Source organism: Nelumbo lutea, chromosome 6 (genome assembly GCF_056320005.1).
Source record: "Nelumbo lutea isolate HS-2025 chromosome 6, American lotus-T2T, whole genome shotgun sequence".
NCBI classification, from domain to species: Eukaryota; Viridiplantae; Streptophyta; class Magnoliopsida; order Proteales; family Nelumbonaceae; genus Nelumbo; species Nelumbo lutea.
In genome coordinates, this window is record NC_142689.1 from 23,535,584 (window position 1) to 23,554,254 (window position 18,671).

General features: G+C 35.2%; 1 protein-coding gene across 15 annotated transcripts in view; it reads right to left on the minus strand.

Moving 5' to 3' along the window:
- Positions 1 to 9,818: 9,818 nt before the first annotated feature.
- The window catches only part of NRPD1A (nuclear RNA polymerase D1A), a 68,208-nt gene continuing 59,355 nt past the window's right edge, over positions 9,819 to 18,671 (minus strand). For 11 of the 15 annotated variants that reach the window (XM_088947989.1, XM_088947993.1, XM_088947985.1 and 8 more), the window contains 2 exons: positions 11,497 to 11,626; positions 10,217 to 10,515 (listed from right to left, as the gene is read on the minus strand). In XM_088947989.1, the coding sequence (XP_088804115.1) occupies positions 10,354 to 10,515; positions 11,497 to 11,626 (292 nt within the window). In that variant the 3' untranslated portion in view covers positions 10,217 to 10,353. Of the gene's footprint in view, positions 10,516 to 11,496; positions 11,627 to 18,671 lie in introns of all 15 variants that reach the window. The other 4 variants (XM_088947994.1, XM_088947996.1, XM_088947995.1 and 1 more) reach the window with 3 other exon arrangements.

Consider the following 18,671-nt stretch of genomic DNA (forward strand, 5'->3'; position numbering starts at 1 on the left):
AAAAACTAGCTTGATCCTAACTCATCTAATGCAGTCATCTAGAATACTTCTAGGGAGTATAAAAACCTTGTGTTAGAACTAAGGGTGTTAATGGATCGGTTTTGGATTGGACCCCGTCTTATCCAAAATTAATTTGGATGGATTGGGTGGACCAACAAGATATATTGGATTGGACAAATCCAGTCCAAAATATTTATCAGATTAGATTGGACTTATTCCATTCGTAACAAATTTATATTGAATTGGGTTAGATTAAACCAATATCTGGTTCATTGATGGGTCAAATTTGGATTGAAACCAATCTAAATCAAAATGAATTTGAACAGATTTGACGGTACAGATATTGAATTGGACCAGTCCAAATTGATCCAAAACATTAATTGGATTGGATTAGACCTGATCAATTTATAATGGATTCACATTAGACTGAATTAGATTAGATCAAATCCAATCCAATTGACACCCTAGTTAGAACTTAATTTAATTGAAATTGGAATTAGGGGAGGCGGGCGGGCGGCCTTTTTGAATTGAAGTCTAAACTAGGTAATCTTCGGTGGGGTTCTGACCAACACCTATTGTTATGGAGCTGAATCCATTAAGAACCAATATCCCGCGACTTCCATAATATCCCTGAAATTGGATAGAATTAAAAAAAAAAAAAAAAAAAAAAAAAGAAACTCCAACAACAGAATAAGCGGTGTTTAGAGATTCTCAAATTAAATTAAGGGAAGTATAAGACCAAATAATATTATTAGAACAATCAAATCCAATAGACAATGCAACTCAATCCTCCTGACAAACGGTTTGAGGATCTTTCCAGTGAGTACATCTGCGCCCTGCAACAATGCCCTACAGCATATCCCGGCCTTGTATTAGAAATATCTCCCAATGATCTCTCGTCATTATTAGAACAATCATCCCTGTATTTGTCATCAGGAGATTTCCAATACAAGGCTGGGATATGCTGTGGGGTGCCCCGTTGGGGCGAAGAGGTGAAATCCTTTCCAGTCAAGTTGAAAGTCTTTTGATAAAAAATCCTGACAATTACAGAGGTGTTTGTCATCGATGCCGTTGCTTCAGAAAATAGTGATACGTCAGCACCATTTTGAAAAAATCGGTTTTCTAAAAAACGGTAACATGTTTGGAACCATTTTTCCATAAAAACGGTATTCTAAACCATGCCTTAGAAATTGAGAAAATGTGGTATGAGCTTAGGGGGACAAAAATACAATTACTTTTACGAGAGTATATACTATTTTGTCAGAAGATATATCCTATTGATGGTATAAAAACTGACCAATATAATTGGGTTACTAAACAAATGGGACAAACCTTTGTGGATTACTTCTTTAATCTTTTCTCCTCTTAGGATGATGTAGGTGTTTTTTCTGTTAGCCAGTTATTCAACTCTGTCTTAATGGATGAAGATAATAACATACTCCTAGCCATTCCCTCAAAGGAAGAGGCCAGTTAATAAATCTCTTTTCAATATATAGAGTCTTAAAGCTCCTAGTCATAATCACATGCCTACTATAGTATGTTGGGATGTTATGGGCAAAAAACTTGATGCAGTTTACTCAATAGTAGGGGTGGCCACGAGCCGAGCTCTTCATGAGCTATTCGAGCTCGGCTCAGTTTCAACCAAGCTTTGAGCCGAGTTTGAGCCTAATAAAGTTCGCCTTGTGAGGCTTGCGAGCTGAGCTCGAATAACTACATAATAATAATAATAATATATAATAAAAATATTATAATTTTTACATATAATAATAATTAATTATTATAATTCTTAATTTTTTAAATATCAAATAAAAATATTTTTATATATAATTTTTTTATTTTTATAAAACATTTTTTCTCAAGTTGAGGTCGAATCGAGCCAAGCTCAAGCCTCATACAACCTTGGCAAGCCGAGCTCGAATAACTAGCCATTCGACTCAGCTCAACTCAAATCCACCCCTACTCAATAGTTCTTTTTGAACAAATGAATTATATGGTTCATTTGTGTGATTCCCCAAAAAGTGGAATGCTCCAAAGTTCATGACTACAGACCTATTAGCCTTTGGCAATGTCTTTTATAAACTCCTGGCCAATATTATTGCCTCTAGACTCCGTAGCCTCTTAGAGAAGTGTATAGCCCCTACTCAGGCTGCTTTTGTCTCAAGCAAACGGATGATGGACAATGTTAATGACACATAAGCTTGTTCATTATCTCAAGAGTCATATGAGAGGATGTGGTTTTGTGGGTCTAAAACTAATTAGATATGTCAAAAGCCTAAGATATGATAGAATGGCCCTACCTTATAGCTGTCCTAAAGGGGTTAGGATTTTCTCTGGGTGTTGTCAACTAGTCCTTGAATGTCTTTTCACAATCTCCTTTTCTGTGCTAATTAGTGACACTCCTAAGGGCCACTTCTGGCTATCTAGAGGTTTGAGGCGGCAAGGGAATCCCATGTCTCCTTATTTATTTAACCTAGCTATGGAAGGGCCGTCAAGGACCTTGTTAAGGTTGAATAGGAGGGCAAATCAAAGGAATCCAAGTTCCACACTCAGCTCCCTCAATTTCTCGCCTTTTCTTCACCGATAATATCATGTTGTTCCTTTAAGCCCATAGGGAAGCTTTGGAGTTTGGACAATCATTCTATACTAAAAAAAACAAAAAAAAAAAAAAAAAAAGACCAAATAGACCAAATAATCAGTGACTTTTGGTGGACCAGAAGAGATTCTAACCCCTATCCTTTTCGTTGGTGCAGCTGATAATCACTAAACCAAATGTGAAGCTGGGAGGTTCTTAAATGAACAACAAAAGCTTTAGGCTCAAATGTGAAAAGCCAAATATGTAGGCAATACTTGCCTTTTTTTTCCTTACAATATTAATTGAGAGAAATGCCTCCCCTTTTTGGAAATCCATTTGCCGTGAATTGACAAATATTTCTTAAGGAAGTAGTCTTATGGTGTGTCCCCAATCTGGGTATCCAATAAGAAGTGCCCTTTGGATTCAATTCAAAGGGATTTTTTTCATGATACCGCAGTCAATTCCCAACAATCTTAGACAAGCGATCATTTCAAATTTGGGGTTTTTACTGTTCAGTCTACCTTTAGAAATCTTAGCTTTAGTGTACAGGTGGAATGAATCCTGACCGTGAATCGATGCCAAATTCACGAACTGGATACAGTTTATAAGAGGGCTACTAGTAGGTTAGGAGGGAGCTGTAATTTCAGATTTCTCCTAAGTGCAGTCTACTTATCCCTTCAGATTTCATAAATAACAGTCAATGGGATCAAGGGCGGTTATTTTGACCCTAACACCATTCACAGGATTATTCAAACTCTTATCCTCCTTGAAATTGCTTCCACTGAATGGATCTGGCTTGGTAATCAAACAAGCAAATTTTTTTGTTAAGGCTCAATTTGAAAGGAGTATAAATACAAATATGTAGAGTACAAATACTTACAAAATACAAGGTTTTGCGCTCTACATATTTGTATTTGTACTCCTTCCAAATAGAGCCTTAACAACATTCATGGTGTGAGTTGTGTGACACATGTGATGCATGGACTTTGTTAAGTAAAATTGAAGTAGAAGGAACTATATTTTCAATTGGGATACAAATGATTTTTTATTATTTTTAACACTTATTAATAACATTTTATTAATTTTAAGTGGGGTATAAATGGAATTTAATTTATACAAATATTTTATTTTTATTAATTATTGATAGTACATTTTTAGGGTTCGACTAAGATATATTCCAAAAAGACATGCTATCAGAAAAAAAAATTGTAACCAATCAATTAGTATCATAAAAGGAGCAACCAATCAGCTGCTTTTTTAATCAAATTCATATGGGATTTTGATTGGTCAAAACTAGTGTTTAGAAAACTAGATCGGATTGGCCCAACCGGTTGAATTGGTTGAACTATGACCCAGGACCCCGATCGGCTCGGTCATACCCCAATAGCCAGACTTGCTCAAAACTCGCTAAAAATTGGCTAACCAATTGGTTGAACCAAAAAACCAGTGAACCGGTCCTAGTTTCATGAAACTTCCTAAGTCCATACATGAGTGAACTTTTAAAATGTTGTTAATAAGATTAGAACCCAAGACCTCTTATTTTCACAAATTACTTAATTACTACTAGTCCACCTCTTTACTTATGCTAATTAATGCTATTTATTATACACATTACATCATGATGCATGTATTTTAAAGAAAATGTAAGCCAAAAGGCTTGAACCCTAATCATTTGTTTTAAAAATTAAGAAGCTTACTATCCATCCACCATATTTAAGTACATTAAAAGTTTATATAGTATTTGTATGACCCGTAGTGTATATATATATTTGTTTTAAAAATTAAGAAGCTTACCATCCATCTACCATATTTAAGTACATTAAAACTTCATATAGTATTTGTATTACCCGTAGTGTATATATATATTTCATCATGGTTCGACCCAGTCGAACTCTGACCCGTGAACCTCTCCCTTCTTCGGTTCTATGATCAACCCGGTTCTCTAAACATTGGTCAAAATCCTTCTAGTATCTTATATTATTGACGATATTGATTTTTCCTACATTTTATTAGCCATTATTATTTTTGAATGGAATTTAAAATAATTAAATTAACCCTATAATAAATGCATTTATGATCTGTTTAATTTTTGTTATTAATTTTCATTAATAATATTAATTTATTATTAAACTTAAGCAAGAATAACATTGCTGACAAGGACCATGTAGGCATATACATGGTAGGTCTCATGCTGCAACTAGACCCGTTTATGGGTCAGGTGGCCTGACAAGCTAGCCTAGCCTAACGAGTTCTATATTAGGCCGGGACAAAGTTTTAATCTCACAAGCTTGGGCTTGAGTTCTAGACGCTGTGGCCTAACTATTATATTATTAAAATGTAATATATAATAATAAAAATAGTAACAAAAAAGTATTATATATATAATAATATATAGAATATATATTATAAAATATCTGTTTAGATCAAACTTCGGATTTGGGCCTAATAATTTTCTATTTATAAAGAAGCAAAGCCTGCTTGTGAATAAATATAGCTAAAACATGTTTTAACTTAACTCATCAATTCAAACTAAAAGTTTCCAATCGTTCTGTTATAAGGCAAAACTTGTCCCATTGGCGCGATGTGACAATGTATCTATTAGTGACTAAACCGATCCACTGGTTGGGGTGCATTGGGTTTCGGCTGGGCTTTGCCTCTTTATTAACAAAATAAATTCAGGTTTTAGTTCCAGCCTAACCCTCCTATAAAGCCTAAAGCCTAGCCTTTAAATTGGGATTTTTTTTTGTTTTTTATTCAATAAAAAAAACTGATTTATTTATATCAAATGACCTTAAAACCAAAAAGTGTTGAAATATTTTACTATGGTTAAGAAAAAATAAGAGGAACAAAAAAAAAATATTATATATTATATAAAATATGTTTTTATTATATAAAATATTATTGGGCTAGGCTTGGGCCAAGCTTTTTAAGAAAGCCTGCGAGCCCAAGTCCGTGGGCTTGAATTAATGTTCAAGTTTGATAAAGAATGGCCTGGGCTAGGCCGACAAAAAACAGTCCAACTCATAAAAAATTATACTATTGAAGTACAATGCATACATTCATAGATACCAATAGACCTTTAGAAGTACCTTTTATATCTTGGTAAACAGCAAAGTGGAGGTGCAAATACTTATATTTTTTGTTTTTTTGTATAAACTTTTATGTTTTTTAATAATTTATTAAAATTTTCATAATTCAAATGGGATCGGATCAGATTCAGATATTCAACAACCTTAACGAATTTAGACCCCAATTACCATTTGTGAGATCTGTTTGGATCAAATCTCAAATATGTGCTATTGGATCGGATTCAGATATATCATGATCAATCTGATTCGTTTGCATCCCTAATGCTCAGTTTGGAAGGAATACAAATACAAATATGTACAATGCAAATACATATAAAATAATACAAAATACAAGGTTTTGCACTCTATTTATTTCTATTTGTACTCATTCCAAACTGAGCCTAAAGCAAAGATATCTAACGACTGATTAATGCGCATTGGAGGAAAAGTATGGAGAGACCCAATGAAGATTTCTGAATTCCACTACAGACTTATAAACATTTAAAATGTCAAATACCCCCATTCTATACATCAATGCCCGCTCGTAAATTGGCATCAATTCCGAGTTGACACCTACCCCAACTGTATTTTAGGCCTAAAAATTTTGACCCTAGACTGAACCGTCATTCTTCCTTAAATTACTCTTTAAATAACGAGTTATCCATAACCCGGTCCAATTAAACTATCTTATCAACCTGCTTACCTGCTTAGAAGCTCCGTTTTGACACAACGACCACAATAATGAATAAGACGTGATAGATGATTTTTTTTTTTTTTTTAAGAAAGACGTGATAGATGATTACTAACATAAAAATCGACCCTTCCCATAAATAAAGTCATGATTGAGAGGTTATCAAGATGAAAAATAGAGTTGAGAAACTAATCTCGCCAGGGCCGCTACATCCCCATTTAATATCCAAAATAAAATGAAGCACGTTACCCTCATAGGTTTGGAAGAATACCTAGGAGACTTTCTTCTCGGTCTTGAAAGAAATGAACGCAATTGACCTATATTCCGCTGGCTCCGTTTGGGAAGAGTAAAATGTACATGCAAATATCTAGAGTGCATTTCAGTCCATGAAAATATAAAGTTGGTTTAGTTTTGTATTGATAAATTTTTCTTGTTAAATGATTTTTAGTTGTAATGGATGCATGGAAACATGAATCCTGAGGTTGAAATATACATTTTCAACATTTGATCAACTTTGAGTCCTTGAGTGTAAATGTATATTTTTTTATGTAAAATTCTCTCTCATTTTGGGTGAAACATGCCTTGGAAACTATGTTTTCTATCATTGTCAATACACGAATATATTCTTGCCAAACACTAGCAAAACTGAACCAGAATATATATATGCACTGAATTGGCATTTTTACTTTTCCCAAATTGAGCCTTTGCAACATGTTTGATGTTTCATCATCGAAAAAATAATTGATTTCATCCAAGAAATGGAGATTTTCTTGACAAGAAGTCCAAGAATAGGAGAATGGAGATAGAAACGTGCTGCAGTGCTGGAAGGAAATTGCCATATTTCCTCCCAAGCTGCAGTGTGAAAAATTTTGTAATGGAAAAAAAATTCAAAATAAAATGAACAGATTATGGAATTGAGATCTGCTCCTCATAGAGCGCTTCTCACACCCAACCTCACAACCACATCCCACCATCTATTGAGAACATCTTCCCATGAATAATAAATACAAATATGGGAGATGTTCCCGATGTGCGGCCAAAATATGCTGTGAAAAGCGTTTTGTGAGGAGTATATTTAGACTCCAGTTTCGGAATCAAGCCATGTGACGTGGCTCATAATTGTTTAAGACTCACCATGACTTTTTCATTATTTCCCTTAAACTCACCATAACTTTTCAAAATGTCTAAAAACTCACAATGTCAATGAGTTTTTATTTTCCAAAACTCACCATTTGTCAAAGTATCGTTAATATTCACTAACATAAGTTATCCACACCAGCATAAATACAATTTGCATGATCAAATTGCCCGACTAGTGAATTAGAGAAAAAAAAAACTCATTTAGGGTCTCTCTCATTCTCTCATTTTGCCGATCTTCACTCTTCCTCTGCTGCTTAGAACTTCCAGCACTCAACTCTCTCTCTCTCTCTCTCTCTCTCTCTCTCTCTCTCTCTCTTTCTCTCCCTGCTCTGATCTCCAGATGTCACACTGCCGCTCACTCTCTCTCTCTCTCTCTCTCTCTGTTCAAGTCTCCAAATCTCCAAGGTAGACATTGCACCATCGTCTCTCGCTCGGATTTATAATAGATGGGCACCGCATTGCCCTCTCTTTGATCAGGTCTCCGAGATGCTACACCACCCACCCTCACTTAGATTTGTAGTATGTGGGCACTGCTACGTGGGCACTACACCACACCACCGTATCTCAGATCTACTGTTTGAATGCCACCTCCACACCACCACTCATATTTTTGGTTTTAAGATGTAGAGGAATGAATACAATGATAAAATATTTCAGAGATTTCTAGTGTTTTGAAATATTTGTAATGTATTGTAAAATTTTGCAACTTGAATCTAGAATGTAAATCTCCATCAAGGACTTCATAAATGTATGCAAAAATATTTTCGTAAATTTTTATTTGTTTGTCTTAAATATTTTTTGAAAATTTATTACAATATTCCTTGGATGCCATGTCTAATTTTTGTTTCATTCTGCCAAAATTTTTTATCATTTTATTAGTTTGTCTGCATTTTTTTTATTTTTCTAAAATATGTATATATATTTAAAAATGAGCATTTCTTTTTTCTTTTGAAATTTCTGCTTTTTAGTTCATATATATATAAATATAATTTTTATCACTTTATGTATTTTTGTAATTGATTTTTTTTGAAAAATTTATCATGTTCTTGTTTTCTACAATTTATTACTTTTTTCTATATAATTGTTATCATTTCGTGTATATTTGCAATTTCTGTTTTTTATCAATCTTTATATTTTTTTGAGTTTTTGTCTTTTTCCGTTTTCAATTTTCTCTTTTTTGCATTTTTAGTATTTTGTTATAATTTACAATGTTTTTTATAATTTTTTTTTTACATTTTTATTTTCTACAATCTATAAACTTTCTTGTATTTTTTGTTATTTATTTACAGTTTTTGTGTTTTTCAGTTTTCTATAAATTTTTATGTTTTTCTATGATTTTTATTTTCTGATTTTGCTTTTCAATTTCTACAGTTTCTATAATTTAAAAATATGTTTTTTTTTTCTTTTTTTCATGTTTTTTTAGTTAAAAACTTAAAATACTAAAATATATATGCATATATTTTATATTTTTCTATAAAGGATAAAATGGTAATATATTAACAACCATTAGTTTGTTTAACGTCAAGTTAGTGACATGGTGAGCTTCAGACATTTTGAAAAATTATGGTGAATTTAAGAGAAATACTGAAAATTCATGATGATTTTTTGACAATTTCCCTTTTTATTAATATATAGTAATAAATAGTTGCAGGAATCCAATCTAAACAGTGGAATGCAACTATTGCTCCCTCCACATATGAATAAGTTCCAAACTTCCAACTATCATGGGATGTGAAATCAGTGGTCCATTTTTATTGGTAATGGTTCGATTATGATATTGGAAAAACTCAACCAATTAATTGGTATCATAAAAGAACATGACCTTTTATCATCACTATGAAATATTATTCTTGAAATTGTGAAACTGGGTTATTTTCCTATTAGAAAGGATGTGGTCATATGTAAGGTGAAGATGATGTTGGCATACGAACTCCGCCCAATTGAACTGATTAAGAATAATTAGGATTAGCTGAACGCGATGGCTGTTCAGCCGGCTGAGAATGCTTGATTATAAATTCTGGAAGCCGTTTATTTTGGATGCCAGAAAACCACCTAAGACCATAACAGCATTTTCCTTTCTACTTCTCTTTTGTTAACTTTGTTTTTGTACTTGTCATGTAGCAGGTTCTAACAATTGGTTCCTCAAATAAAACATTGGTGTCTGACAAAAAATAATTAAAGGAAGAAAAACACTGGATGGATTTTCACTGTACCCATAAAATGTTCCAAGCAGAAAGCCTGAAATTCAAGAGATGAAGACATGCTGGAACTCTGTCTAAAATTATGTGAACAAGAGAGACTCAGAAATAATTACGAGAATGTGAAAAAAAAATCATTGCAAGATGAATTTGATATGTTCGTAATGGACATTAATTGCGAATGCCATATGTAACATATTCAGTGTACAAGCCAAGTTCGGTTTGTATTCTTTCTTCTTTGCTGCATATGTTTACAATCCTTGTGGAGAAATCACATATCAATCAATATTCAAAAGACTTATGACTGCTAATTTTACTGATGGACAATACTTGACTGAGCACCCAACTATACAATGCTGATTACATAAATCCTCTTTTGCCATTTCTATCACGATCCATATCCATGGTTAAATGCCGAACCCTTAAATCATTTCTTACTACTTAAACCCGGGTACTTTTTGGCCTGCTCCAGCTCTCCAACTTGCATTGGATCACCTTGACTAGCTCTTGCTTTCCTTTCACATGTACAACTTGAATATTACATAATCTAAGTATGGTGACCAACATTCTGACCATCCAAAAGTCTAATCAGAAAATGAAATTTTCAAACTCTACCTACAGACAAGGGTATTTACATGGCATTACATTCTGTCACCTGAGGACTGTAGCTAAATATGCACTTTATCAGGACTGCCATCCCTTTAATTGAAATCTGCTTGCTATTTGAGGACAAATTTTCTCCAAAGCACCAAGTATACACTTTCTGTATGAGAAGTCTTCAATGGTTCCATCTGTTCTTACCAACATAAAACAGCGGGATTGCTGATGTTCCGAGTGATAGCCAACCTGCCAATAGCATTGGAAAACAAACAATGCATCAAGATGGATTTTCATGTATGGAAATGCAATTGTACATACACTGAGAACTGGTAGTGAAATAACATTTGAATGCTATGCATACAAATTTGTTCACCTTCAGCATTTACCATAATAACTCCCTAGAAGAGAAACAACTGCATTTGGATAATTTTTGCCACATGGGCAAAATCAGTATAGTGAGAATATGCAATCTCGACTACATGAACAAGTAGCAGTCTAGCAGAACACAGATTTAAAAAAAAAAAAAATAGAAATGACAACTTGGCATCATGAGTCTATGGTTTAATCATGTTCAATTCAGCCCAAACAAGGGATACAACTTGGGTTGGCACAACACAAAATTTTAAATGGGCTGGATTTGGATTTTCGGTCCTCAGGTTGGGCTGAGCCCAAAACCTTGGTTTTTAATTTTTCAGGCTGGACCTGGGCCTAGACCTTTGGTAGCCTGAGGCCAGTCCAACCTTAACCCGTTCAAACCATGCATGCGTACATAGAAAGGAACTATACAATAGTCCTATCTAATGACTTAAATTGCTGATATTAAATAGGCCAATCTGAGCCTCATCTGAGCCCAAGTCCAACCCTAGTGTAGCAAAATTTAATTTGGGCAGATCAGATGACCTCAGGCTTGGTCCGTGCTTGGGCCTTAGGGCCAAGTCTTAGGGTTGGGCCTGGGTAGAGCTTAAACCTGGCCTAGCCCACCCGAGTTGCACCCCTATCCCAAACACTGAATACAACTCCAAATATTTTCTACTTCTGCTAATTAACATTAGGTCTAGATAACAGGGACTGACATTTTCAATAACATGAAGAGATGGTAAATATCATATAAAGACTTCACCGTTGTTACCAACTAGACAAACTTCTCATATTTTTTCATAACAAGAACTAAAGAAGAAAACATATTTTCCCTTGATGAAGGAGTTTTGGACAAGACAATGTCCCCACCCTTATTCTTGGAAGTACCTTGATGTCCTTTGGTCCAGTTCCCATCTTCTGGTTTCTTTTAGGATGAAAATATAAAGCCCTCAACAAGATGGATTTATCCACTTCACTTAAGTAATCATTAATTGGGTACCTACAATCAAAAAATAATTTTATTCATCATCAGAACTTTATAGGGACTTAATGCTAATGTAGATATGTTATTTGTACATGGAACCCATGTACATTGTACCGTATAGTACTCACCAGTTGCATATACCATGAAGATGAAATACCAGCCAAAACAATTCATTCATGAAAAATATTGAACATGCACCAATATCATCACAAATGGAATCTATAAATCAGTAAACTACAAATCATATTTATTCTTTCTGACACAAGCATGGAACTGTAAATGAAGCTTCAGCCTTAGCTGTCCAAAATCTAAATCATATTGTGGCACATTTCTCATTTTCTTAAACCCCTTAACTCTGTCATGAACACAGAAAACAAACTAAATCATATGCAACAACCATATGCAGAAAATATGCAAGATATTCAATGGGTGCATCAACTTGATTATGGAGAGACATCAAAACTTGTAAAATGATAAAAAGTTTTCTAAATCATATTGTGACACATTTCTCATTTTCTTAAACCCCTTAACTCTCATGAACACAGAAAACAAACCAAATCATATGCAACAACTATGTGCAGAAAATATGTAAGAAATTTAATGGGTGCATCAACTTGATTACGGAGAGACATCAAAACTTGTAAAATGATCAAAAGTTTTCTAAATCATATTGTGACACGTTTCTCATTTTCTTAAACCCCTTAACTCTGTCATGAACACAGAAAACAAACTAAATCATATGCAACAACTATGTGCAGAAAATATGTAAGATATTTAATGGGTGCATCAACTTGATTACGGAGAGACATCAAAACTTGTAAAATGATCAAAAGTTTTCAGTTCCCCATTGCTGCATCAACTTGATTCCTGAGGGGATATTTTTGGAGTTGGAATTAGAAATGTGCCAGAAACAACAATCCTAATTGGGGGGGGGGGAGGGGCTTCAAAAGATATAAAAAATAAGGAACGAAAATACAAAAATATCAAAAACTAGGCACTAACGTGGAAGAAAATTGAATTTATATGATCGTAGTCAAGGATAGATGGAAAAGTAATTTTGTAGAGATTTAGATGATGTTAGGCGCATCAAAGAGGAAGGTCAAAGAGTCTTAATAAAAGATAAGGAAATCAAGGATAGATGGAAAAGTAATTTTGTAGAAAAAACTAAACAAAGAACATATAGAGGAAGTTCATAGCAGAGGGATTAATAACTCTAATTTACTTAAGTCAATAGATGCCTTCATAAAACTAGAATTTCGAAAGTAAGAGGGTAAAATAAGTTGAAGTTAAAGCTGTTAGGATATGAAGATATCCCAATAGAAGCCTCGAAAGGTATGGAAGAGTAAGTCTATTATGGCTAATTAACTATTTAAGAAGATAATGAAAACAAAAAAAATGCCAAAAGAATAGAGAAAGACCATTATGGTTTCTATATTTAAAAACAAAAGCGACATACAAAGTTGTAATAAACTATAATTATCATGGGATTAAACTCATGAGACATAATAATTGAGAGGCTACAATATAAAACAGTTATATAAAAAAACTAAGTTGGTTTTATGCAAGGGATATCAACCATCCAAGCAATCATTTATTGATGCAAGTGTGATAAAAGTTTAAAAAGGAAGAGATCCTCATATGTATAAATTGATCTAGAGAAAGCATATGGTAGAGTCCCTAGAGTCATAATATGGTGGGTTTTGGAAAAGAAAGCAATGCCAAATAGTTATGTGGAATTAAATTAGGGACATGTATAGGGGGGCAACAACCAATAACACAATGCCTGTGGAAGGGACATCAAGTTTCATTAATGAGAAACAACATATAAAACAGTCCTCTCAGTTACAACTGACCCAAAAAATAGTCTCTCTCCCCACTCCTTGTTTGGCAAATGCATCAGCTAAAGAATTAGCTGTTCCACGTCTCTTTTTAACCATCTGAATTTCTTCTTTTTGTTGTTGTACAACCATAACTAGACTTGTTCATGGGTTGAGTAGTCCAATGGGCCGGGCCTGGCCTAGCCTGTTCTAAGTCGGGCTTGGACATGACTTTAGGCCCACGGGTTCGGGCTTTCTCAAAAAAAGCCCAGCCTGAGACCAAGCCTGACTTGACAATATATTACATATTGCATATTATATATATATGTATGTATATATATAAAATATGTTTTTCTTTGTTCCTATTCTCTTTTTTCAAGTAATAGTGAGATCTTTCATTATTTTTGGGTTTTGAGGTCTTTTAATATAAATAAAACAGTTTTTTATTGAATAAAAAAAAAAAATCTTTTTTCAAATTTCTGGCCAGGCTTAGGCTTGGGCATGAATCGGCACAACCTGGACCGTGAACAGGTCTATCCATAACTTCATCTCCTCACTTCGTATCCAATTTACTATCAGTTTTCAATCACCCTCAACAATAAGTTTTCTAATGCTCAGTGTTTTCGCCCTATTTATGCCTTCCATCAATGCCAGTACTACTCTAAGAGAATCTTCCTCCCCAGACAGTATGGAGCAATTATCTTGTCCCCCTCATTTCAAAGTACACCTCCAATACCTGAAATTCATGGGTTCCCATGCTATTACCATCAAAATTAAGTTTGATGAACCCATTTTCCCGGTGGAGATCATTGGTGATTAATGACGATCTTATTTGAACAAGAGTCAGCCACTTCTAGTTACAATGGAACTTCACCAAGGTTTAACACTCAACCCTTATTTATTTGCACTTGGCATGCATGATTTGACTAAACCTATTTAGGCGAAGGTTTCATGGTGCATGCCATTTGCTAATAACATGGTTTTAATCGATTAAACTGAAAACAGATTACCGGCAGTTGGACTTTCAGTGGACCGATTGGAATAGCTTCTTCAACAAAGGCTGAAGTCATGGCAGCTTTAACCAGCATCAGGATTGCAAGAGACCTGGGTTTATTAAATCTCACCATCAAAGGAGGTTCTGCCAATACCATTAATTGGCTAAATAATCCTGATAATGGGCCTCGGGTCTTAGCTCACTACTTGGATGAAGCGAGAGGCATTCTCTCCTCCTTGAATGCACACTTGGGCTGGGTTCTGAGGGAGCTAAACTCTGAAGCCGACAGTCTGGCTAAATCTGGTGCTCACAGGGATTATTACTTATTCAGTGATAGTTTTCTGCCTGTATAACTCTTTAAGTGTTTGATCTCTGTGTACATCTCCTCATGTACCTCTCTTTTTTATGAATGAAGTTGACTTAAAAAAAAAAAAAAAAACTAAAAACAGATTAAATGCAAAATTAATTTATGTATAAATACCTAAAAAATAAGATATTATAAAATAAATAGGATTAAAACAAAACATATGAAATGTAAATTCAACAATAGTGAGTGGACGTAAGGGTATACTTAGGACTAGAGACCAAGAGATACCGCAATGTGATCTCTTGATGCAGGAGTAGAAGAGTCAAAATTGGGATTTTCTGAAATTTTATGTATTTCTGTGTTTTTTTTTTTGGATAGTAAGGGCATTTCATCTCTTTGACCAGTCTAATGTGCACTTGCCACCTGGCCCATGATATCTTGTTCTTCTAGTTTAGTAGGGTTTACCTTCTATTTTCAGTTTAACTGAATTCATAGGTGGAAAATTATTGTATTTCTTGATGCACATGAGTGATTTTTTGGCCCCGTTTGCTTTTTGGTAAATGGGGAGGGGAAATTTTGGTTAGTTGGAAAGTGGTTCCCATAGAGCAACTTTCCAGTGTTCACTTTTTGGTAAGTTGTGGGCCCCATGGTAAATAACTTTTTCCTTGATGCTGCTTACCCCCACCTCCCAGGTGGGTAAATAACTTTCCCACCTTGGGGAAAAGTTGACAAGACATCAAGGGGCAAAACTGCCCCTTATAATAATTGCACTCTATGGGTAAAAATGGTCAAAAGAACACAAATAAATGCATTTACCCAGGTATAGTGTTTCCCAGGGTAAGTACATTTACCTAGGTAAAGGGCTTACCAAAAACGAATGGGATCTTAGGTAATTATGATGAACAGTATTCCGGATCATGCAAGTCACTCTCTATAAATAGATGTATTCTCTTCCTTTTGAAGCTCATGAAGATTTATTTAGAGCTCTTTTGCAAGTTTTCTGTATGGAGTGATTCCTACAAACCCTAGAGTGAATCTAGGTCCCTTGGAGTGCTACCTTGGGGTCTTTCTCTCTACCCTTTCTCCTCTCTCTAACTCTTTCTCAGATTGCAACTTATTTCGTAGGAGCCTACCAAGCTCTATCTATTGATATTGAGGGCTAGAACAGGGGTGATTTCTAGCTTATTAGCTTATTCTAGCCTCTCTATGAGAGAAATAGAATGATTGGAAACAAAAGAGAAGGCAAATAATATAGAAGAGACACAGTTTTTAGGCAATCTAAGTGGTCAGGCAGCACCCATGTTGTCATATATTAGATTATTAGGGTGTCATAACATAAAGTAAAATGACTTAATATGTCCTCATAAACATGAAACACCACTTAACAACAGTTATAAGATCTCTTTGCAATTTTAGCAAGTCTTTCTGATCCTAGTCATATAAATAAAACACCACTTGACAACTTCACACCTCCCTTGGTGTCTCAAACTCCATATTTATCATATAAAGTGTGCCAAATTTCTAAACTTAGAGAGCTTCATGTTTGAAGCAACTTAGGCTACCAATAGACCTTAACTTTGAGACCAGATTACTAAAGACATAGGGAGCACTGTCATCTGAATTAATGGGCATAGAATTCGAAGGAGTAGAAAGCTTGCTGAATTAAAAAATATGAAATAAAAGGAGCTTCTTGAAGAAAGAAGAGAGAAGGAGAAGAAGAGAAGTTGAAAAGAAATGAGTGCAATAATCTGCCAGCCCCCTTCACTTATTATTTATATTAAAAATAATAGAGCAGTACAAAGACAACTATGCCTTTATAGGGCGGCAAGACATAAAACAACATATATAAGACACAAAAACATAATAAAATTTGGAATCACATAACTACTGTGGTCCCCACCTCCTATCTAACAACTAACATAAAACATCTACTCATAAAAAACATCATAAAACTGCTTAATCTTCAACACTCCCCCTCAAGTTGGGAGTAAATGTCACATATTCCCAACTTGCATAGATCATGTTCAAGCTTGTTCTTTGCCACCCCTTTAGTGAGAACATCAGCCAGCTGCAACTCTAAAGAGACATAAGGCAAACAAACTTCTTCGGTTGTTATCCTTTCTCTTATAAAGTGTCTATCAACTTCAATGTGTTTTGTCCTATCATGCTGAATTGGATTGTGGGCAATATTGATTGCAGCCTGATTGTCACAGTACAACATCATAGGTTCCTCTACTTTCGCCCCAATCTCACTCAAAAGAGATCTAACCCAAAGAAGTTATGAGACACCATGAGCCATGGATCTATACTCAGCCTCTGCACTTGACCTTGCCACAACCACTTGCTTCTTACTCTTTCAAGAGGTCAAGTTTCCACCTACAAAGGTACACACTCTTGATGTAGACCTCCTGTCATCTAAGCATCCTGCCCAGTCTGCATCTGTATAGGACTCTAGCTTCAGACTCTCATGATTTGAGAAAAGAATGCCTCTGCCAGGGTGCTTTTTCAGATATGCAAGTATCCTCTCAAATAGATTCCCAGTGCTGAACCCGAGGTGCATGCATGTACTGACTCACAACACTGACAGCATAAGAAATAGTTGGTCATGTCATAGACAAATACAACAGTCGGCCCACCATTCTTTGATCTCCCCACATCCTTTACCAACTCACCATCCACACCATTAACTCTGTGATTTGGATCAATAGGAGTGTCTGCTGGATCTTGGAACTTCAAATACAGTGTTTGTTGGATCAATAGGAGTGTCTAGTGGATCCTGCAATAGGTCAAGTACATACTTCCTTTGTGAAATAAAGATCCCATGCTTAGATCTTGCAACTTCAATCCCCAAGAAGTATTTGAGCTCACCAAGATCTTTGATCTCAAATTCTTGCTGCAATGATTTTTTGAGATCATCAATCTCCTCAAGATCATTTATTGTCACCACAATATCTTCCACATACACAATCAGAATTGACACTAGAACATCTCTCCTCTTCATGAAGAGTGTGATCAAACTATGTCTGTGTGTATCCAAAACGGATGAGTGCCCCTCTAAACCTGTCAAACCAAGCCCTAAGTGACTGTTTCAGTCCATACAGAGATTTTCAGAGACTGCACATCTTTCCCTTACCAACATCCTCATAAAAGCCTGCTAGAATGTCCATATATACCTCCTGTAAATCACCATTGAGGAAGACATTTTTGACATCAAACTGGAACAAAGGCCATGAATAGGTGGCTGCTAGAGATAAAAGGATGAAAAATGAACTCATCTTAGCTACTGGTGCAAAGGTTTACAGATAATCAACACCATAGGTTTGAGTATACCCTTTAGATACCAACCTTGCCTTGTACCTCTCTATCTTGCCATCAGCCTTATACTTCACTGTGAATACCCATCTACATCCAACTTTCTCCTTGTTTGGGGGGAGATCAACAATTTCCCAAGTTTGGTTGTTAACCAAAGCATCCATCTCATCTTGTATGGCTGTTTTTCCACTCAGGTTTGGAGAGAGCCTCAATAACATTCCGAGTATAGACACAGAATCCAAGGAAGAAAGAAAAGCACAGTAGGAGAGTGATAAGGCACTGTAGGAAAGATGGTGTGAAATGCAATGGGTTGTTCACTTTCTCTTCCCCTTATGAAGTGCAATGGGAAGATCAAGGTCAGTGAGATCAGCTGCAACAATGGTGTTAGGGCAAGAACATTATCATCAAAAAACATAACAGGCTCAGGCTCAAGAGGAATACTTGGAACTGTATCTGCCGAACCTGGAGTTTCAAAAGGACTGATAGAGAGTGGTGTGGGTTGAGGATGTGTGGAGTCAACCATCATCTACCGGCGCTGATATTTCTGTGAGGTTGCCTGTAGTGGCTCGGGTAATGAAACTGGAGGTGTAGGTGCTGGCTGAACTGGTGGAAGTGCAGGTGCTGGCTGAA